General features: G+C 35.4%; 1 protein-coding gene across 7 annotated transcripts; it reads right to left on the reverse strand.

Moving 5' to 3' along the window:
• Positions 1 to 670: 670 nt before the first annotated feature.
• LOC105048135 (uncharacterized) lies at positions 671 to 22,253 on the reverse strand. 7 transcript variants are annotated; one of them, XR_012142513.1, is made up of 10 exons: positions 21,879 to 22,253; positions 21,774 to 21,801; positions 21,459 to 21,546; positions 17,962 to 18,020; positions 15,112 to 15,302; positions 3,385 to 3,491; positions 3,228 to 3,267; positions 3,056 to 3,095; positions 1,908 to 1,949; positions 1,753 to 1,827 (listed from the first exon to the last, which is right to left on the reverse strand). XR_012142513.1 is itself a non-coding variant. In XM_029265484.2 (8 exons), the coding sequence occupies exons 1-8, from the start codon at positions 22,223 to 22,225 to the stop codon at positions 1,203 to 1,205; spliced, it is 819 nt and encodes a 272-aa protein (XP_029121317.2). In that variant the 5' UTR covers positions 22,226 to 22,252; the 3' UTR covers positions 671 to 1,202. The 7 variants fall into 7 exon arrangements, 2 of the variants coding, with proteins under 2 accessions (XP_029121317.2, XP_073116542.1); XM_029265484.2 differs by lacking the exons at positions 3,056 to 3,095; positions 3,228 to 3,267; positions 3,385 to 3,491; positions 15,112 to 15,302 and adding exons at positions 671 to 1,240; positions 1,415 to 1,512 and having other exon boundaries at positions 1,709 to 1,827; positions 21,879 to 22,252; XM_073260441.1 differs by lacking the exons at positions 3,056 to 3,095; positions 3,228 to 3,267; positions 3,385 to 3,491; positions 15,112 to 15,302 and adding exons at positions 671 to 1,240; positions 1,415 to 1,511 and having other exon boundaries at positions 21,879 to 22,251.
• Between the last annotated feature and the right edge of the window lie 1,017 nt (positions 22,254 to 23,270).

A 23,270-nucleotide genomic window follows, 5' to 3' on the forward strand; every position in this document is an offset into this window, starting at 1 on the left:
CTCCCCACAGAAAGTCACTTCCCACATTTTATGACAAATAAAAACTCATGAAAAAAGTAAATTTTAAAACTTCCCATAAAATGAAAATTGATAGTATTTTTTTTTTCAAAATATCTTTTTAAAAACCATAACTAAAATTTTGCAAAACATCAATTAATGATTAAGATGAAATACTGAATAATGATGATATAATATTATATTAATATTATTCTAATATTTATATAAATATAATATAATATTTATTTTAATATTAATATTATAATATTTATCATATTTTAATATTTATGCTAATATAATATTTTTATTATTAATAATATAATATTTATATTAATATAATATAATAATTAACATTAAATTTATTAAGATATTAATAAATTTATTATATTAAAATATTAATATTATATCAATATAATATAATATATATTTATACTACATTAATACAAAAAATTATTATGATCTAATATTATATTATAATATATTAATATTATATCTATATTATTATTATTATTATTATTATTATTATTATTATTATTATTATTTATATAAATTTAGAAAATAACTTTCCATAAAATAACCTTCTAAAAGATTATTCTCTGAAAAGAAAAATTTTTAACCAAATGAGCTCATAGTGATTCCTAAATTAATAGATCTGCTCTTTCAATGATACAAGTGACAAACAAACAATCAGGCTCTTTTCCTTATTTCCGTCGACCATAGCCTGAAGTCATTCAGGCTTTTAGCATGAATATTGAATATGCCGGCAAAACCCACCATCGCATGGACCGACACTTCATCAAGTTGCAGATGCTACCAGATTTTCGGATGATACAAAATTACTAATGCAAAAGCAGAGACTGCTGAAGAGATTGATGGAAGTAGAAGATGGTCCTAATAAGAAAAAGTCAAAAGGGGAACACCATGGAAAAGAACAAGAAGCCTGAGCACTCCAGTAACACCCCGCGATACGGTCATGGTGCAAAATGTATAACCAGCAACCAAAGAGACGCAAGACTTCAAACCTCGACCTCTATTCGTACATGAGAAGTGCTTTCGACTACTGGATTGGCATACATCACATTATATTAGCAGGATGATCTTTGAAAGTTCAAGCATTGAGCTTTCATTTGCTCGTCAGAACCGAATAATGGCACCTTGGTCTTCCACGATGGGCATGTAATTAGACACGAGGCCGTCCATAGAAATCACGCCCCACCAGCATAAAGACGAGTCCAGTCCTTTGCTGAGTCACCACAGAGATGCATCAAAGAAAAGATGGATAAAACAACAGAATAATTTTAGTGTTAGCAATTAAGATGTTAAGATAACTCTATACCCTACCAAAACCATTTTAGCATTAGCAGTTTGCTGCAGAACATTTTTATCAACTGTACATGTTCATGGAAAATAAACTAACCTTTCTCTACAGCTTCGGCTTCATTTGCCTTCCAATGCTTTGCAATATTGTCTGAGAGCGGGTCATCTGGGTTGGGGGCACTTAAAAGTGCTTGAATACTGACCAAAAAGCAAAATAACACCACCATTGTTATTATTTGCTATCGCCATGACAAGAAGCCAGATGAGCTTACATAACAGTAACCATGAAAGCCATTAAAACTTGAAAGCCAGTGACCAACAAAATTATATGACGTAGGAAGAAGCACAAATGGGAACCGTCGAGCATTTGCCATAATTCTAGGAGGCAATTTACCAGATGGTGGGGAACAAACATAGCATGAGAGAGATGGACAAATCACTCAACAAAACTGTCCGGATCTGAAGAGCTGGACTCCATTTATCTTTGAGAATATCAAGGCATATACGTCCAAGCTGCATTCATCAAAACATAACTTTCAGAGAGTAAAGAAATTTATGGAGCTAAAATAGCAAAAAGGAAATTATCTGCTTGCCTTGTCAATATTTGGATGATATATTTTCGTGAGAAAGCGCACCTGTTATAAGGAAAATAAAAATTGAATGGACAGAGCCAAAACTTATAGACAATAACCATAACAGAAGGGTCCAGAAAATACCGCAGGCTAATAAAAAGGATCTAATTACTGGACCACAAATATCAGTGATTGAGATGCCTACTTGCAAGGGGAAAAACAGAAACAGACCTACAATCTAGCATGTGAGGCAACAGCCAAAAAATTGTCTTGAATTGTGCATTCCAATAAAGTTTTAGAGGTAGAATTAAATTCTGGTGTAAGGCAAACTACGTAATATGTTAGATAATTCTAAAAGGATTTGATTGGAACTTGAGCACAGCCTATTCCAGAAATTTGTTTAAATATATAGTCCATTTTGCACCCTGAAGAATTTTTGCTCAAAATAGGCCCCCAACAAGAATTAAAAAAAAAAAAAAGAGTCTGAAAACTACCATCACAAACTGGCCATATAATTGTAATCAAACCATATGATATAGCATTCCAACAGACCTCATTAGCACGCCAAATTATTTTGGTGAGAAGGATTTAAAATTCAAAAAAGACAAATTCACCAGATCATACAATTCAGCCATGCAGTTCCAGAAGTTTGATAGCGTTCTTGTCCTGTTCATGCAATGAGGGCTTCACAATGTACCAACTCTAGTAACAGCTACACAATGATTAGTGACCAATACAACAAGGAAATAAGGAAGTCAGAGTACCAACAGGTTGATATAAGAGGTACAGAATAATGCCTCTTTCATTATGAAACAACAACATTTGTGGGGAGATATTTTTCAGATTCGGTATTTTCTACTGCTTTATTTTCTAATATGATAGAAGCTATTATCTCCTGCCCTGGGAATGCCAGTACTTGTTGTGCTTAATTAAAGCACCTTTGACTACCAAAACGACTAATAGGACCATGAAATTTCCAGCCAAAGAAAATTACATAGCAAAAGCAACTTCCATCTCTGATACAAAACAAGAAAGAAACAGGTAAGGTGCATTCACTTGCACTTATCCAGAGAATTTGATAGCCATTTTATTGCTTTTGTTCCTTGTAGTCTTACTGGTCATAACATATAATAATTAAAAGAAAATAATATAGGATAGAAGAAAAGCACCTTATTTTAACCTCAGTTGGCTAATCTTCCACGGACAATCCTAGTGCAAGACAACAGATGAGAGGTCAAGTTATCTGGTGTCATGTAGAGGCATAACGTGCTAACCATGTACTGAAGTTACTCCACATGTATATGCATTCGTACATGCCATGGTCCCTGATTTGGAACTTACAGCCAAGGATTAGGAAAGCCAATCCTGCACTGACCATTATCTGCAAGAGTTATGGCAGGAGGGTGGACAACCAATGAATAAATTAATGGCATCCCAAATTTGGATATAGAGTGTCAAAAACACAAAAAAAACCATTCTGAGGCAGGCGTTGGTTTACCAATACATGTACCCTGTCCAGAGGTACTTAATGCCCCTCTCCCACCATGGCAGCAAATACTAACTCCTTTAATTCTAATATGTTTGGCTTTCTGATGCGAGACAACCCTAAAGAAAAGAGAAAGAAACCAATTCTAATGATCAAGCTCCCTTCTGTTCATCAACAATAAATCACGTCCGGCCAGAGGCATCATTATTCCAGGACAGACAGTATAGTTGCCTATACTCTGCTCAGGAGGCGTGATTGATTGATACGAGATCAAAGCGAGATCAATCTAAATGATGCAGATGAATGCCATTCTAGAGATCAGTAAACAACTAGCAACAGGCAAGTCCATAAACAGGTAGCTGAAATTAAACATGCTCACGAGTAAATATAAAAAAAAATATAATGGAATGAGAGAGAATAAAACATTAAAATCCGGTGAGAAAATCTTTAAACTACTCTGATTAGGACTCTTAATCTTTAACTAAACAGATTCGTCGATAAAGAACTAGATCTTTACCAACGTCGGTTCTAACAAAAAAATGAAAATCAAAAATCAACTAGAAGGAATGAAGTCCTTGACAGCATATGATCTGTAGAATAAGAGATCTCTCTTTTCTCTCACATGATGATAAAATTTGGAGGAGACAGATCTTCTCTTGATGGATAGGCTTGCGTGGATAGATGGTGAAGTCGAATCAGGGTCGTAGGAACACTGGATCTCAAGTAGATGAAGGTTAAAAGGATAGATAGAAATGGGCCTCACACCCTTCCTTTGTAGGACGATTTTGGGTCTCACACCCTCTCCCTCTCGGAGCGATTGACACAAGCATTTGGGGGGTTTGTAAAATCATTCTTTGCCCTCTTCATGAAAAATACAAAGATTTATATAAGACCCTAGGATCCTATTTCTTTAGGAATTCCTTACCTTTTACAAGAAAGAAATCAGCCCTCCCACAAAAAAATAAACATTATGTCTAGTTTCCAAACAAAGTAATCTATCATGGAAAGAAATCAATCTTCAACAAAATAAGTAGCCAAGAACTCTTAAGAAATCCTAGGGAAGAAATGGAACTCCATGTAGCGCTTAATGCTTGGCACAACTTGACATGAGAATCTTTAGGCACGGCACATGTTGCATGTATATTTCTTCCCTGGGCATGTGGAGAGTGGTGGCTCCAAAGGTGACGTGGACAAACCCAAGTATGGCCCTATGGATCCAAAATTAAATGCATCAAAAATTTATTGACTGAAAATAAATAACTGAAGTAGAATCAATCTAATGGGGCTTCTTTGATCCAAATCGAATCTAAATCATATCGCCGATTTCTGATGGCTCTGGTGTCCGCACCATTTCCTTCTTATTTTTCAGTCTGGGAGTATGGGGTTGGATTGGGTGCAACTGGGGACAATGTATCACTAGATTAGCATCACCAACTGTTGGCTGTCACATTTAAAAAAACAAAAAAAAAACAAACATAAGTATTGGATATGTGTGAGTTTTAAGTGCAACTTGATTTGCTGCAAAGTTCGTATGTGCAGGGCACCATTTTGACCATCTGAAAGAATTCTGTAATCTGACAGGCGCAGGTATGGATTCATCAGTTAACCATTCTGACATGAATAAGAAACCATTTGTGTATGTCTAAGTGAATATTTCTAATAAAGGTCTATTTGGATAACTGGGCCCAAAATCCCACAGGAACCATGGGTTTGAGCCAATACAACCACCTAAATGAGGCCTAATCCAACCTATCTTTATAAACACCCAAAGAACTATTATAGTGAACCGGTCCGAATCCCACAGGGAGAGAAAAAAAAGACCTCGGCAGGAATTTTTTTCCTCCCTGTGGGATGAGGTCTTTTTTTTTCTCCCCATAAGATCGTGCCGGCCCACTACAATGGATCTCTAGGCATTCGTGATGAGGTTTAGCCCAGCCTCATCTAGGTAGTCGTATTGGCCCAAATCCACGATTTCTAAGGGATTTTGGGCCCAGTCATCCAAACAGTCCATAAGTGTTTTCTAAACCAACTCAACTAAATGACACCACCAACATCTTTACCCCCTTCTTAATAGCCAACTTGAGGAGGTAAATTTTGTAACCAAAGTAAAATGAAACACACAAAACTGACAATAAGCCGAGCTGCCAACAAGGTATGCCAAGCTAAGCTTGCAAAGAAATCAAGATGGCTCTCAAATCATAGACATGCCACCTTCAGGACCTCACTAGACAGCACCTCCCCCAAATAATAGTAATTAAAAACAAAAAAGTAGGTAAATCATAATCTTGGTGCTTCCACTATTCTCCTTAGTCCTTTCCATCAATTTATAGATCACCCCCAAATTTGTTCCACCTCTGGCACCCCTTCTCTCAACCATGCATTTTTTGAGCATTCAGCAGACCAATTAAGCAACTAATGAAGAACAAACCCTCATCCATAAGCTCTTTCTGATTCTATGATCATTGGACCTTGGCATTAAGAACAATTAAAAAGGCACAATGAAAGGCTTTTTCACATGGGTGAAGTTCAAAACAACCACATACTTTGGGAGAAATTCTTAAGAATCACACCTGAGCTCATTGAGAATGATTCTGTGTTTCAAGCTCCCTAAAGCAGTGGCCCATTTAGTTAAAATAAAAGGACAATAACCGTTTCTATTAAAAAAAAAAGAAAAAGCACAGACACTTTCTGTATTTCACATACAAATTGCAGTTTTATTGCTTCGTTTTAACTAAATAGAAAGCATGCTAAGCGCAAGATTACACATCTCTAATTGTAATAAAATGATGCTTCATAGAAATGAGAAGAACAGGATATCAATTGCAACATAGGACTTGAAAAAGCTTAAGCAGTATATAGCTCTTTAAAAAGGATAGCAAAGTGAAAGTGGTATTACTACCACAACCATAACAATCAAGCCTTTGTTGGATCATAAAAGCCAAACCATAATGTTTGTACAAGGCTTATTCAATGCTAGTTATATTAAAAAAACAAAATTAGATTCTATTGGAGCTGATAATATTATTATCCATACAAATTACATACAGAGATACAACATAAAACAGTCACTACAAAAAAAAGATTTTTTTGCGATGGATCTATTTTCGACAGCTGATTTACCGTCGCAAAAAATTTATTTGTGACGGTAAGAAACCTTCGCGAATAAGATGTAAATTTTAATTGCTATTTGCAACGGCAATCAAATCTTGCAGTAGAATAGAGTACCGTGGTACAATAATTCATGATTTTTACGATACAGTGTAATATTCATGATTTATATATATATATATATATTTTTTTTTTTTTTTTTTTTTTGGGACGGCATTTTGCCATGGTAAAAAATCGATCCATAATTTTTATATTTTTTTTTTGCGACAGCATTTTGCCGTGGTAAAAAACCTCCCGCCTACGCTTTTTAACATCGCGCCTAAGCCTTTTTCTTTTTTTTTTTTTGCGACGGCATTGTGCCGTGGTAAAAAAAAAAAAAGTAAAACCCCATCCCACCGCCCACGCTCAACTCTCAGCTTCCCCTCTCCCACCACAGTCTCCTCTCCTCCTCTCCAAACCCTACTGCGCCTCCTCCCCCTCTTCCGCTCCAAACCTCCTCACCTCTTCCACCCACGTGCCGATCTCCCCCCCCCCGCGATCCCCCCGGTGTGCCCCTCCCCGCGGCGTGCCCCTCCGATCTCCCCAACGTACCCCTCCCTGCGGCATGCCCCCACGTGCCCCCCGATCTCCCCGTCGTGCCCCTCCCCGCGCGTGCCCCCCAATCTCCCCGACGTGCCCCACCCGATCAGGTCGATCCCTCCCTCTCCTTCTCGATCTCTCCCTCTTCAATGTCAACCAAATAGAGAGAACAAATGGGGAATATATATTTATTTATCTTCTCTTTATAGCAAGGTAGATGTACTACAGATGTTGCTGATTTCTTATTTGTCCATGTTAATGGTCTTTATCAATTGATCTCATTTCCTTGGGACAAAAGCTTCAGATCCCCAAAAGTCCTCTCCCTCATCTTCCCACCGCCTTGGAGGGGCTGATCTCCAATCCCACCAACATCCAAATACACTTCTCAAGGTTAGTTTCTTCCATCTTCCAGTCTTGGTCTCCGTTTAACCCTTAATTTTTCCTTCAGGTTATTGTTTTGATTTTTGGATCATTGCAAGTCCTCATTAGGCTCTTTTTAGTTGGAATTCTGGTAATGCAGTGTTTCCTTTTTTGGGATCTTCATAACCAATGCATGGTCCTATTGTAAATTCTTTTGTTGGAAATATAATTGATTAGTTCAATAGACATCCATGTAGAAAATAAGGGCATTAATCTTTGGGTAAACTTCAAGTCTAATACACAGAGTTCTATGAGTAGTTTGGTGATTGGTTATGAATTATAATGGTGAAAAATTGATTCTTTGAATGTTTCCCATGATTTATAGTTGATGATCCAAATTAAAAGACCATTAAAGTGGTGTAAAACAGGGATGATTATAATTAGGAAATTGAATTATTTTGACATGTTGTGGACTTAAGCAACATATAGATTTCCAGTCAATAGGATATTTGGTTAAGCAAATGGGTTGTTTTTTTGTGCTGTTTTGCAGCCGGGAAAAGGACATGCATTTGTGCATCACTATCAGAGCATGGAGAGTATCATTCACAGAGACCACCAACTCCTCTCTTGGACACCATGAACTATCCCATCCACATGAAAAATCTCTCAGTCAAGGTGAACTCAGGAGTTCCCAAAACCACCCTTCACATGTTCTCTGAAATGTTTGCCAGGGATCTGTGCAAAAAGATCAAGTGGCATGCAGTGCAAAAAGAAAGGAAATATCAAACATTGTTTAGTTGTTTTATTCCAAGCTTTCCTACTGGTCCTCCGTTATTTTCCATCATACACTACCTTTAAGCCTATATAAAAAGGGAGGCAGTTTACATCAATCTTTGTCCATGTTTTTCCATGCACTAAGTCCCTCACTCTTTGTCCATGTTTCTTAGCTTTCCCACCGGTCCTGAGTTTTTTCATGCAATAAATCCCTCAACCTTTGTCCATATTAGTTAGCCTTCCAATTGGTCCCCATTTTATGCCATGAAGTAAATCCCTTAAAAGGGATTTAAGCAAAGCCTCCTGTTCGAGATTATTTTTCCTGGCCGGGGGAGGTTGGACGTCAACATCAGAGAGGTCCTTTGATATTTTGACATAATTATTTTTGTATGAACAATAATTTCTTCAGAGAAAAGAATGGGGGCCAGGGTGATTAATTTGCTTTTATTATGCTAGTATGTCATGTCATATATGTGAATGAGATTTGCCAGTGTATTTTTTTCTTCTTTTGAAAGGTCTAAACTTAGACCCTCCTCCCAATGACTGCATTTGCTGCGGTATGGAGCTCAGTTCACGCGTCCAAAGACTGCGTGGTTCATCCATCATTAGAAAAATACTTATGCACAAAAATAATTTTACTCAAAAGTTATAATTCTGAAGCATTAGAATCTAATGTTGATGAAAGTTGACATGCAAGTGCAAAATTGTATGTATATGTGTATATATATGAAGCAGGTGGGGAGAGAACTAATATGAAATCAAAGTAGATGAAGCGAGAGATATGCATGAGTATGAAACAAAGATTTGGAGTTGTGCATGACTTATAAAGACTTAATATATCCTTAGTAGCTCATGTAAAAAATCGCATGCATATCCTGCTTAAAGTTTACTTAGTGTTTTATTCTTCTTTTATTTTAAGAGACCATCTTCATATTACTAAGAAGTTTGTATCTTTTTCGATATTTATCCTCATAAATTTTATTCTTTTGTAAATTTTATTCTTTTTTATATTTATAAAGAAATTATTGTATATGGTTTTCAGGGAATACATAACAATAACAGTATCAATGGATAGTAGTTATGGATAAAAGTTGGATTGATTTGCGAGAAAGGATTTCATCTACATATATTGAGGGGGTCAATAAATTTTTAGACTTTGCATATGCTAATCAGACAGACGATGCAAAGATTTATTGTCCGTGTAAGAAGTGTAAAAATCGTTTTCTTGGGGACCGACATATAGTGAAACAACATATTATTACAAAAATTTCTTGACGACATATAAGATTTGGACTTATCATGGAGAGACGTACTACTCTACTAGATCTAACCAAGACTGTGGAAGTAGATATTTTTTTGATACGGAAGATGATATGGTTGGAATGATACAAGAGGCAACTGGAATCTTAATGTCAAATGACAATATGGAATTTAATCATTTAATGGAGAATGAGGGTCATGAAGATCTAATCAAGAAATAAAAAAAAAAATTAAATTTTTTGAAGATGCAGAACTTCCACTTTATCCAAATTGCATGAAATTCACCTCACTGTCATTTATTGTTCGATTACTGCATTTGAAAGTGCTAAGTGGATGGACAAATAAGTCATTTACATTATTACTAGAATTATTGAATGATGCATTTTCAGAAGGAGTATGCTTGCCAAATTCATATTATCAAACAAACAAAATCACCACGGATTTGGATTTCACTTATGAGACATGGGATGCATGCCCTAATAATTATATGTTGTTTAGAGGCAAAGATGAAGGACATGATAAATGTCAAATATGTCAGAGTTCTAGATACAAGCAATTTACAGAAGATTCAAATGATGATACTACTAAGAATAGTGGGATTGCTGCAAAACAAGTGCGGTACTTTTCATTGAAGTCGAGGTTGCAGAAATTCTTTATGTCATCAAAAACTGCAGAGTTAATGAGATGGCAGGAGGAACGAACAAAAGATGGTGTTCCAAGACATCATGCAGACTCAATTGCTTGAAAAACTTTTGATGAACGGAATCCATCCTTCGCTGCAGATTGTCGAAATATTAGACTTGGTTTAGCAGCTGATGGATTTAATCCATTTAGATCAATGTCTATAGCTCATGGCACTTGACCTGTTGTTCTAATACCATATAATTTACCACCGTGGATGTCTATGGAACAACCTTTCTTTATTCTTTCTGTGCTTATTGATGAGCCAAAAGGATTGAACAATAAGATTGATGTTTATCTACAACCATTGATTGAAAAACTAAATGAATTATGGGAGAGAGGGGTACTTACGTATGATGCATCAAAAAAAGAGATGTTTCAACTTCATATTGCATTATTATGGACAATCAGTGATTTTTCTGCATATGCAAATTTGTCTGGATGGAGTACAAAAGATGAACTTGCATGTCTTTCTTATTACAATCAAACAGAATCAACATGGTTGTCACATGATAGAAAATTTTGTTATAGAGGGCATCGACGGTTCTTACCAATACCCACAGATTTCGAAGAGATAGAATATCTTAAAATGGTCAAGGAGAATACAGAAGGAAGTCTGTTAAATTATCAGGTTCTGATATACTAAATCAATTGAATGGAGTGCTCACAGAATATAAAAAGGAAGACCTTGTAAAAAAAAAATTGAAGAAAATCAAAAAGGCACTTCAGGTGGAAAAAAGTCTGGATGAAAAAAGAGGAGTATATTTTTTTATTTACCATATTGGGAGCATAATTTGATTCAGCATAATCTTGATGTCATGCACATTGAGAAGAATGTATGTGACAATATACTTTGGACAATATTGGGGGTTGCAAGAAAATCTAAGGATAATTTAAATTCTCATTATGATATGCAAGAAATGGGTATAAGAAAAGCATTACATCCACAACAACGAGTGTCTGGTAAGGCTTATTTGCCTCCAGCTTGCTTTACAATGTCCAAGATGACAAAGATATCTTCCTAAAAGTGCTAAAAAATGTCAGAGTCACTAATGGTTATGCATCTAATATCAGTCGCTGCGTACATTTAAAGGAGCATAGTATTTGAGGATTAAAAATCATGACAATCATATTTTGATGCAACAGTACTTCCTGTAGCTGTACGCAAAGCATTATCTAAGGATGTGGTTGAGGCATTGATTGAGTTAACAAATTTTTTAGGCAATTATGCTCAAAGGTGAACAGGATGGCTGACCTAGAGTATATTCAAGGTTGTATTGCTTTAACACTTTTCAATCTTGAGAAGATCTTTCCACCTTCATTTTTTGATATAATGGAGTATTTACCTATATATTTAGCAGAAGAGGCACTAATTGCTGGAGCAGTGTAATTTAAATTGATGTATTCTATTGAAAGATAATATTATTTGTATAAAATGAAGCACGTCATACTCTTTCGATTTCGATTTGTTGCTATATAAATTTTATCTAATTTATATCTATATAGGTATCTACTTACGCTCAAACTTTATGTGCGTAATCGAGCTCATCCGGAAGGCTCAATTGCCAAAAGATACCTGATGGAAGAGTGTACGAATTTTTATTCAAGATATTTACAGGATGTTGAAACTAGATCAAATCGACCGATTCGGAATAATGATGGTGGAAATAATTCAGATCGTCCCATCAAAAAGGGAGCGCAAATATATATTGATGAAGTCTCATAGGAGTAAGCTCATCGTTATGTGCTGCAAAATATTGATGCCATAACTCCTATTCGAATGTAAGTTTTATAATCAACTTGTAAAATATACTAATAAATTTATACTTATTCAAGGTATTGTTTATAATATTTATAGGAAACACATTGAATATTTAAGAAGACAAATACCTCGTTCATCAGATGATCAAATTGAAAAGATTCATGTATCAACTTTTCACATATGGTTGATGGAGCATGTAAGTAATCATATTTAATTTTTTCTAACAATTCAAATTCAAAATTTTTATTTATCATTTAATTTTTATATAATTTAAAATTTATATATTAAATTGAATATAAGTAAGAACATCTGAAATTCTGTACTCAGATGAAATTCAGCATTTTGCTAAAGGTCCAGACCAATTTGTACGACGTTATGGTGGATATATCATCAACGGCTTTCGATTTCGCAAACTTGATAAGGATAACAAGAGAACCACTCAAAGTCATGGTATTTTTGTCAAGGCACATACAAGTATTGGAGATATAACCTATTATGGAAGATTAATAGATATTATCAAGATTCGATATACCAATGATATGCAATTTGTGCTATTTAAATGTGATTGGATTGATGATATCAGGGGGAAGAAGATAGATGAGTTTAAGATGACACTTATCAATTTTAGTCATCTTTTATATAATGACAGTGATGTTTCAAGTGAACCATTCATTCTAGCAAGTCAAGCAGAACAAGTATGCTATATTCCAGATCTTGTAGAATCAGGATGGAGTGTTGTTCTCAAGATGACAGTTAGAGATTTATTTGATATATACTCAAAAGATGGTTCAAATAATATTAAATCAGTACCTCAAGCAGAACCTTTTAACGAGCAATATTTAGATGAGAATATATACTCGTGATGATGATGTTCATTAGGAGAGAGAAGGTGTAGATGGAACAACTGTAGATGATATGAGATCCATCGAAGATGATGTTGAGATGAATGAAGACGAATGACCATTGTTAATTATGAAAATTTGCATATAAGTTATTATTGTTCATTTGTTAGTTAACTTCTGTATATTTACTTTTTATATTTACCTTTTGTTAGTTAATATTGTTCATTTGTTAGTTAAGATGAAGATGATGCTTACTTTTTATGTTTTATATATAGGATGGCTCCAAAGAGAACACATGGTGTATCCATGTTGGATAGATTACAGACTTATTCATCATCTCAGTCCAATCACGATGAGTCACAGCAACAATCACTTTCAGCATATAATACTCAGCCATATAGACAGCGATCAGAGACCATATTATCTCAGCCACAGTCATCAGATGTTGCAGGTAAAATCACTTATTCTACTTATGTAAAGTTAAAATCATCATACTATCTTATCTGATTATTGTATTTGGATACTAATTAGATATTAAGTCAGTCAACTTCTAGACGAAGAGGTCGAGGCATGGCTCATGGTATTGAGTTTTGGGACACGGGTCAAAAGTTTTCTTGGTATTTGATGCTCATATGCAACCTTGTGGGTCCAATGCAAGTAAGTTCAAGAGTCAATTAGGGGTAATAGCGAAAAATGGGACATATGTTCCATTGGCATATGCATCTTGGACAGAAATGCCCCAACATATTCTAGATCACATTTGGAAAGAGGTGCAGGTAAACTATATTTATAAGTTTTGTTTTATAATTATTCATTTAGTTGTAGATTATATTTGGAAGGAGATGCGAAATAAGTACTCTTGTCTTTTATATTCATACATTTTATATGATTACTAATTTTGTTAAATTTTAATTTTATAGGATAACATAGATGCCCCTAGTGAATATAGAGAAAATTGTTTAAGGTCGGTTGGTGAGATATGGAGGAATTGAAAGTCTTATATCAAGCGTCATTACTATGATGAGCACCAGAGGGAAGAAAATCTTATCTCTAAACCTCCTCCGCGTGTGAAAGCTGATCAGTGGGAGATACTTGTTCGTTATTGAGGACAAAAAGATGTCTAGGTACTTATTCTTTTGTGATTAGTTTCTTTTTATATAATGAAATTATATATTATATTTTTAATTACATTAATAACTTTTGTAGGCACAGTGTGCACGAAACAAGAATAACAGGAAGATGTTGGGAGGCTTGCATAAGACAGGAGAACTTCATTTTCTGTTATTAGAGCAAATGTATATTTAGAATATTGTAAGTTTATATTAAATATAACTCTAGTATAAATTCTTATATATATCTGGATTATTTATGTTAATAGATGAAGCAGAAGGATTAGAAACAGATCGACTAAGCGTGTTTATTAGGACACGTACTTCAAAGCAGGATGTCATTGATGCAGATGCACAAAAGTATATTGTAAGTGCACAATTTAAATTCTCTTTATATATAGTATATTTTATATATTAATGTCAATATTATAATTCTTTATTACATAAGGAGATGAAACGACGACATGAGGAGGTACCTGAGAACGAGTGCACACCAGAACGAAAAGATCGTATCTTTGTGGAGGTGATAGGAGAAGATGGACATGGACGAATGCATAATTGGAGTTCGAGCATGACAAAGCAACGTTTGTATCAGCAATCTTATCAGGCACCATCAGAAGAGACCATTAGGAGGATTCGGGATGAGCTTCGGACTGAGTTTAATGACAAGATTTCCTACTTGGAGGCACAGCTCCATCAGATGCGTGCTCAGATGGCGAGTGGATGTTTTACGCATAGCCTAGTAGGTACTCCTCGTTCGGTGCCATCCAGTAGTGGATAGGTATAATTTATTTATTTAGTTAGATTTATATTGTACGTTAATTGATTGTTATTTATAATTAATTTTACATCTTTCAACTTTTTGTAATATATAGGTTCCAGATGCATCTAGTGCTCCCCAAACACATGCATCGGAAAATGAGAGATTCACTCAGGTGCCTGATGAGGTTTGTGATGATATTCTTATTGTCCGGATTTTCTTTCGAACTATCATTTTTAATAGTTTTGTCGTTAAATGAAAAAATATTTCAAAACAGTTGTCCAAATGTCCTTCTAAAGAAAACATAGGCAGTATCAATTGCTTAAGGTGCATTGCTTAAGGTCATATAGCAGTTCGATTTGTTTACAAGTACATAAGAAGAGCAAATATAACACCTAAAGAAGATGGGTCTTTAAAAAAAAATGCAGAAATTAGATAGTGTCAACAATGAGGAAGTACGTAGAATGAAATATTTTCAACTGTTCTGTCATGCAGAGGACGTACATTGAGATCGATACAATCCAAGGGTGTATTGTGAGTGGCCTCTGGTGTCCTCCTTATCACAGGAGCTGGTTGCTTATTTGGTCTATCATCTTCCAAAATGGCACTTGCATTGCTTTTCCTTGCAGGAGTTTGAACCTTGTTGTCCCTTTAGGTAGCAACTTTTCATTTGTGGTTGGTTTTCTTTGAGGAACCTGCAATTTTTAATATCAGAATACTAAGATCAACTTCTGATGAGGATGGTAGAAACATCTAATGTTGCCATAAGTTAATTATAATTATTTCTCTTTCCTTTTCTCTTATTAGTGTGGTGAGAACGAGATTAACTGTAAAATTTGCCAGACAAGTAGCAGATGATTTATCTAGGTTCATGCAAACTAATGTGCCAAAGTAAATAATATCATCAAATTCAGAAAACTTTTTAAGCAATCAGTGAAACATTATTTGGATTTTTAGCTACGAAGATATTCTATTTGATCACTAACCAACTATTCACAGATCCTTCTGACATTTTTTTTTTTTTGTGGATAAAATAGATCCTTCTTACTTTAACATTCTCTGGCATAATAAGAAAGTGCCATTTGTGTCTTGCTACTTCTTGCACTGGATTTTGAAAGCATGACTGAGAATGAAATGCAAAATGCAACAGAGGTTCTTTCTAAATTTCCAAATCAGGTTTAGCCTCACTCTTTGCTGCCCTTGGATTAGAATTATCCCTCCCTTTCAGCTCCACATTCCCTTCCCAGCTCTTTCTCAAAACCTTAGGCCCTGATTCAAACCCTGGCACCGAATTTCCAATCAAATTTCCACCAGCTGGCTTCTTCTTAGCCGTGGTTGCCTTCAAAACAGAAGCTGCCCTCTCAAATAAACCCAACTTTTGGTAGTGGGTGCTGGTCTCTCTGGCCCTTTAACTTTTGTCTGCTGCTTAACTCCATTGGAGAACTACTCAAATGATGTGGGTAATGAGTAACAGCTTGTTGGAGATGAAGGGATTGACTTTGAACTCACCGATTTGGATCTTACATGGATAGCTGCCTTCATCTCCAATACACTGCTTACTGATGATTTTGAGAGTGAAGAGGTTGACCTACTGAGCAATGCCTTCTATGCAGCAACTTTGATTAACATTAGAGAAGAAATGTTGGTGTTTCCGTCTAATTCACCCATTTCTTAACCAACGTTTCTGCACAGCAATCAAATACATGTTTGTATGTTAATAGATTTCCTTTTTGTTGCATATAATATACAGGGATGACTCTTTCACCACTCCAGAATTCGATGCAAACTCGTGTTTTCTGCAGTCAAGTATGTCATATATTTTGCTGTTGTTTTCTTTTCTTTTTGTTTTGCCTTTTTTTTTCCGGTTTTTACTTGTCGAGATCATTGCAGTTCTTTGAAATGGACATAATTCTCTTTCCTTTTAGTGTGACGGGCTGTATTATTTTAGTTGTTTAGAGGATCCTGGATCCTGTGAAATAAAGGTACAAGCAGACCCCACTTGGTTTTTTTGATGAATTCTATTCACACATAAAAGTCATGGTTGATATATTACATGTTCATATTGTTGGCACATCCTTTGGTAAAGGAAGTCGGGAATTGCAAGTGGATTCCATTGTAACCTTTGTTCTAGAAAATTCATTTTTGTTGGTGACCTCATTTTATATTTTTTTTGTAATAATTTATTAAACTAATATATATTTTTATTTATTTTCAGGTTTAGGTACAAGTCCATGAAGACGAAGCAAGCAAATTTCTTGTTCTGTTTTGCTTTTTATTGTATTTTGGACAATGGATATGTACTTGAATACTTTGTTATGTTTGAGCAAAATCTAGATGAATTTTTAATATTGGATAATGCATTTCAAGTTATTTTTGATTGAATGGATTTATTTTAATATTTGAGTATTATGCTTTATTTCCTCTTTAATTAATAAGCAGGTGCATCAATAATAGTTACAAGTTCACAGGCACATTTATATAAAAAAATAAAAAAATAAATATAATTAATAAAAATATGATTTATACTTTTTGCGATGGTATTTGCCGTCGTAAATAATGTATCGAAGACAACAAAAAAAGTTTTTTGCTACCACTATTTACGACGGTAAAGTGCTGTTAAGAAAAAAATTTTTACTACCACTATTTGTGACGGCAAAGCACTGTAAGAAAAAAAATTTTTTGTTACCACTATTTTGACGATAGTGCTGTAATAAAAAAAATTTACTACTACTATTTGTGACGGCTATAGTTGTCATAAAAATAAAATACTTATTTGCGACGGCAAAATACGGTGGCAAAAAGTTATTTGCAACGGCATCCTCCATCGCAAATAAATGTCACAAATACATCTTATACGATGCTCTTTTGCGACGCCAGCAATTACCATCGTAAAAAATTGTCGCAAAAACTTTTTGCGACGGCATTCCACGTCGCGAAGTTTTTGCTGCGGCCGAAACGACGACGATTAAAATGCCGTCACAAATACTCTTTTGCGACGGCAAGTCATTATTTGCACGGGAAAATGCCATCGTAAAAAATATATTTTTTTGTAGTGAGTGATACTCCAAACCATAAAAACCAGCAATGAAACTTTTTGTATGAGCTATATAAATTTACACTAACAGAAATACTATTTCTCAGCAGTTTTTCATATATATGACCCAGCAGACAATGTTTACAGCATGTCAGACACTCTGATTTTGTTCATACAGAACACAAAATATTTGATTGTCTATTTACAATAACTAGGAATGTCCTATGAGGAAAAAATCAGGCAGCAACAAGCAAAACCACCCACAGTGTAAATTTTTACTACTACAATTGACTGATAGTAGCCATGGTGGTATCTCTTACCTTGGGAGCAGCCATCGGGTACTCTTCAGGCAAGAACAATTCAAGCTTAAAAACACCTCCTAATTGAATACAGAGAGAAGATGAAACAAGGAGGCAACATGTTAATTAGTGAGTATATGATTAACTGACTGCATATTTAGATTCTTAGGCTATGTTGCGGGGGTAAAAATGGAAAATCAACAAATGCGAAGAGCATCTGATAATATTTTATCCTACTCATTTAATTATTGCACCTTCCATAAAAAAAGCATTTCATGATGTCAAACTAAGGAGGAGTGCTTCCCATCTCCTCCAAACTCTTGACTTCTCATCCTGTTTTTCTCTCATCTGCCCCTCATGCACGTGCCAAGTATTGCATGACCACCCATGACTCTACCATATGAGGCACTAGCCTCCAAACAATGTTTGCAAGAATTACAATACGGTGCTTAAAATACAGCTACAGCTTAGACATGTTCGGTTGGGTTGAGGGCAAACCCTAACCGAGCCCAACCTCTAAATCTCCTAAGCTAACCCAACATAAACTTGTCTCAGATTGGAATTTCTCGAACCCAACCAAACCAGTCCTCAGCTACATTCAGTTGGGTTAGGTTAGTCAGGTTGGGTTGGTATGTGCCACATTAATTCACTTCAATTGGGTTAGAAATCTTAAAATAGGGTAAAGGTTTGGGGCATTTTTGTTGCATTAGCATATGTTGGATTGAAACCTCTATCATTCATCAATTTTGATAATACATTAACATATAATTTAACAAGACTAAAAATGTAATTATATAACATATAAGCAACATATATAAAATATAAATATGATTATTTATTTATATACATATCACATTGGGTTGGGTCAAGTTGGGTTGGGTTGGATGCGGTTCGGGTTGGATTACGGTCAGCTGGGGGTTGGCTTGAAGGTCAACCCTAATCCAACTCTCCATGGAAGATGGAGCAATACCTTTAACTATGTTTAAAGCATAACTACCCAAGTATTCATACAAGTCGTTCACAAGAAAAATGGAGATCTAATTTATAGGTACAAAGGGAAGTTCATATTCCGCCTATATTACCTAAAGTGAGAAGGATCCAAGTGTAGTGTGGTGATGCAGATCTCTTAAAAATATTTAAAATTAGTAAGTGCTTCAGAAGGAGGTGCAAGAGTGAGCTTGTACAGAAATTATGAAGCAGTGACATCCTAGTGAAAATTTCTGATTACCATGATTCCCACTACCTACCCCAGCTCATCCAGCCATAGTCTGATTGACTATACCATTATTCCTTTAATAAACATACAACTCCAGCCAAAGGAAAAGTGTACCAATAAATGGGTAGACATGCATGACACATCAAGAACACAAACCATTGCTTAAAATATCATTTTCTATCGCATTAGTGGATCATGTTGTTACTCTGCAGCCAAGGTACAGAAGGTTACTAGGGTATGTATCCCTTGCAATGGGCAAGCCAATCTATGCCAATCTATATAGTCCTTGCCATTTTGTGTTACTCTGATCTGTCTGCTGAACCATGCAATGAGCCCTTGTCATGCATGGTTGAGCATATCACTAAAGCAGCTTGGCATGGCAGAGTTTGTGACTAGCACAAGTACAGCATGTGATACATTAATACATGGTTGGATGTGAAATAGGATTTCACTGGCCCCATCCCAAATTTTTATTGTTAAGTCCTGAAATCTCTCATACATCTTGATCAATGTTTTCTCCTCGCCTTCATTTCCATTGTACATATGTTCATGTTCATCTATAATTGCCAAAGCCAACTCTCTCTCTCCCCCCCTCCCTCTCTTCTCCATCTTCTTCCTTGAATTCCATGAATTGTAATTCAGTATACACTAAGGGGGGCATTTGGTATAGGGTGATCATTCCAAGATCTTGTGATGGGGGTGGAGATGAAGAGATCACCGCATTAAGTTGCACCATGGTGATCGTACATGGCAATAATCCTAAATCACCCCTACTCAAATCACCGCCCAACCAAGTGATAGGAAATCCATCCTTAAGGTTGGGTATCCCAATATCACCCCAGGACAATGATCTTAGACTAAAATCTATAGACAAAAATGCCATAAGTCCAGTGGAAAAATTGATATCTAAGTATACCTAATATATTGTATCAATATTATATATATTATATCATAGTCCCCATAAATAGTAGGTGCACTACACGATACTTATGGCTTAGGGTGAAAAACAACTATCTGATTAAGATGATCAAAGTTCAGATGAATTTTAGATGACACATCATGCATCCATCCAAACATCTAGCATAACAACCAACATATCGGTTGAAACAACAAACAACCCTCTAGATGTCTAGATGATTCCATATTGTAAAATATTCCTAGAATAGTGTATTACCATCTCTCAAGCAAGGCAAAGGCAGCAGCCTATATAGACAACCTCGAAAGTATGAATAAACATAGGTCCATGGTTGCCGTACCGGCCGAACTATGGTTTGCCGTACGGACCGTTCGCCGGTACGGGCGTACGAGCCGGACCGATCCCTTATCGGTCCGATTTGGGCCTGTTTTTCGAAAAACGACCCCGAACCGCACCGAACCACCCGGTTCGATGCGATTCGAGCCCATACCGCCCCAGAACTAGGCGGTATATCTCGGTTCGCCGTTGGTTCGGAATGAACCAAACCGTACCATCCAAGAGTTCACATGGGGGAGGGGGGAGGGGGGAAGGTGGGGGCCTTTTCACGTGGTTGGGGGGAGAGGGGAGAGAAATGGGCGTGGCCCACTTCACATGGGGGGGAGGGCTTGGTGCTTATTAAGCCCACTTCACATGGGGGGAGGGCCTGGTGCTTATTAAAGCACCAGGCCTTCGGTGTTCTTTGAGAGTTCTCAGAAAATACCCATGGCCGTGGGCAACTTAATCGTTGAGACCTCCAAAAAATTAGAAAAGAAGGCAAAATTTCGTGAAATTGGAGTGATTTGAGAAGAGGCTGATCTTTGGCCGGAGGTAAGATAATCTGTTATTTTGTTAGTAAATATTTTTTTTTATTTTGTTGTTAAAATAGGATAAAAATGAGATAAAATAAAAATAGAAGAAAATAAATAAATATATGTTTAAAATTTGGATCAAAAGTCTTTGCACCGCAACCTAACTCCAAATTGAACCCAAATATGTCAATAATATGCAATATAATGCCATATTGAGGTTGTATTTATCAATTATTAACTTCAAAATCTAAAAAAAAATGAAAATTGAAAAAAATATTGTATACCGATATCGGACCGATACGCCTAGACGTACGTATGTCGTACGGTATGATACGTACATACGGTCTGACACAGCACCGATACTGACACGTCGTACGATACAACGAACTTGCATAGGTCATTAACAGAAAAATGCCTTAATGCCTGACCAACCAATCATATAACTACTTTAAAAGGATCACAAAAAAGAGATTTTAAAAAAAAGAAGAAAAGATTTTACAAATAATGGAGCAATCCAAGCAGTTAGTAAGTGAGTCACCTTCATAGGGAGACTGTGTCGGACCAAGGATCATAACATTGAAGTAGTGCAATGTTATCTTCCGAGGGAGACGCACTGATCCCAGGAGCTGTGAGAAAAGATGGCGATCTATCAGCAAAAATCTAACTTTAATCTAAAATCGATTAGGAAAGCCCTAAAAACCAGAAAAGGAATCAGCCATCGAATTTCCCAGAAACCCTAAAGAGATTAGACATCCATCTCCATTCCAAAGAGCCAATTGTCCTAGAAGATAACCGCGAAATCAAGAATAAACATCAAGCCAACAAGAAGAAGGGAAGGAGGAGAGATATATACCTGGTTCACTAAGCAGCCGCTGCGTTTCCTGTGTTTTCACGGGAACGAAATTAGAAAACGTTAACGAGAGAAGGGCAGGACAAGAAGAGAAGGTGAGAGCAATACCCTAGAAAAAAGATCAGAATATCGCCTGGGCGGCGATCTTCCACACAAGATCTTCGAAATCCGGGGTAAGGACGTACGAGAAAGATGGGAAAGGGAATCGGAAGGGGCAAAAAGGAGTACCTTGATAATTCTTGAGGTAGATTGCTGTTCGCCATTCGTCCGAGATAAGATTTAGGGTTTACTCTTCTTCCGTTAGCTACTGCTAAGGAGAGATATGAGTAAAGGAGGATTGAGGAATCGAAGAAAGACCCAGAAGCGAACCCATTTGGAGAAGCGAAGGCCTGGAGGCCAGGACTACCGGCATTGGATTGCTTCACAAATCCCCCCGTCATTTTTCTCCCCTTCATTTTTCCGTGTACGCTAGATACAATATTTTTAAATCGCTATATATCAATTATCGGCTAAGAACAAGTACAACCGGGATCATAATTTATTTATAAAAAAATTAAAGTGGAGAAAATTATATTATTTGAATAAAATATGACATAAAAGCAAATTATTTAAAATTTTATTTAAATTTATTTATTTTATAATTAGATATATAATTATCTTTTAAAAAAAATTATTTAAAATCTATGTCATTAAATATTTAGTTTTTTTGCTTGCCATCCATTGTATTGTTTGACAAAATTATCTTTTAAGCCAAAGAGGTTGTGAGAAATATGAATTCAAAATTTTTTTAAATTAAAAATTAAAATTGTAATTTAAGATTTCATTCATATATTATTCTCTTCATTAAAACAGTGTTGAGAACATCCTAGAAGGATTAAGAATAATTCAACATATAATGCTTACTTTTAGGATATCTAAAACTCAATTTTTTTTAAAAAATAATAATATAAAATTTAAATTTTAAGGATGGTATGGAGTGTGCGGAAGGATGGTGAAGAACGTATAATCTACAAGTTTAAATTAAGGATCGCACATACATCTTATATTTTAAGTAACAATTTATATATTCAAAAGAACTAAAAAATCAAATATTAAATTAAAAATATTTTAAAAAAAATATTAAAAAAATATTTTATAATTTTAGAATAAAATATGTTATATAATTAAAGCTATTAAAATTTGGTGCCATCTGGTGAATATTTGACAAATATATAGTCTGACTACAATCTACAAAACTGCTATAACCCATATAAAATGGAAAGTATCTTTTCAAGGGCTCATAAGCAAAATTAAAGGATTGTAGTGTCAATACACAAATAAGTATATTTAAAAGATCTTAATTTAAATATTTGCTTTAAATTCCTTACCTTTTGCAGTTTAACCCAAACGCAATCTAGTGGGATGACTAAAACATCAACAAGTTGGGTATCCTAAACTAGATTATGAACACCGACATAGATGGGGATTTCATTTGATGTTCCTTGAGATAGGTATACAAAA

The sequence above is a fragment of the Elaeis guineensis genome, chromosome 7, assembly GCF_000442705.2.
Source record: "Elaeis guineensis isolate ETL-2024a chromosome 7, EG11, whole genome shotgun sequence".
In the NCBI taxonomy this organism is placed as follows: domain Eukaryota; kingdom Viridiplantae; phylum Streptophyta; class Magnoliopsida; order Arecales; family Arecaceae; genus Elaeis; species Elaeis guineensis.

What these genes read in the sequence shown, in the direction of transcription:
- LOC105048135 (XM_029265484.2), bottom strand. Translation starts at nt 22,225, where the DNA reads ATGAAGGGGAGAAAAATGACGGGGGGATTTGTGAAGCAATCCAATGCC. An exon ending in GCGGCTGCTTAGTGAACCAG is followed by an intron (nt 21,547 to 21,773) that starts GTATATATCTCT and finishes CTTTTCTCACAG; the next exon opens with CTCCTGGGATCAGTGCGTCT. An exon ending in GACACAGTCTCCCTATGAAG is followed by an intron (nt 18,021 to 21,458) that starts GTGACTCACTTA and finishes GTATTCAATTAG; the next exon opens with GAGGTGTTTTTAAGCTTGAA.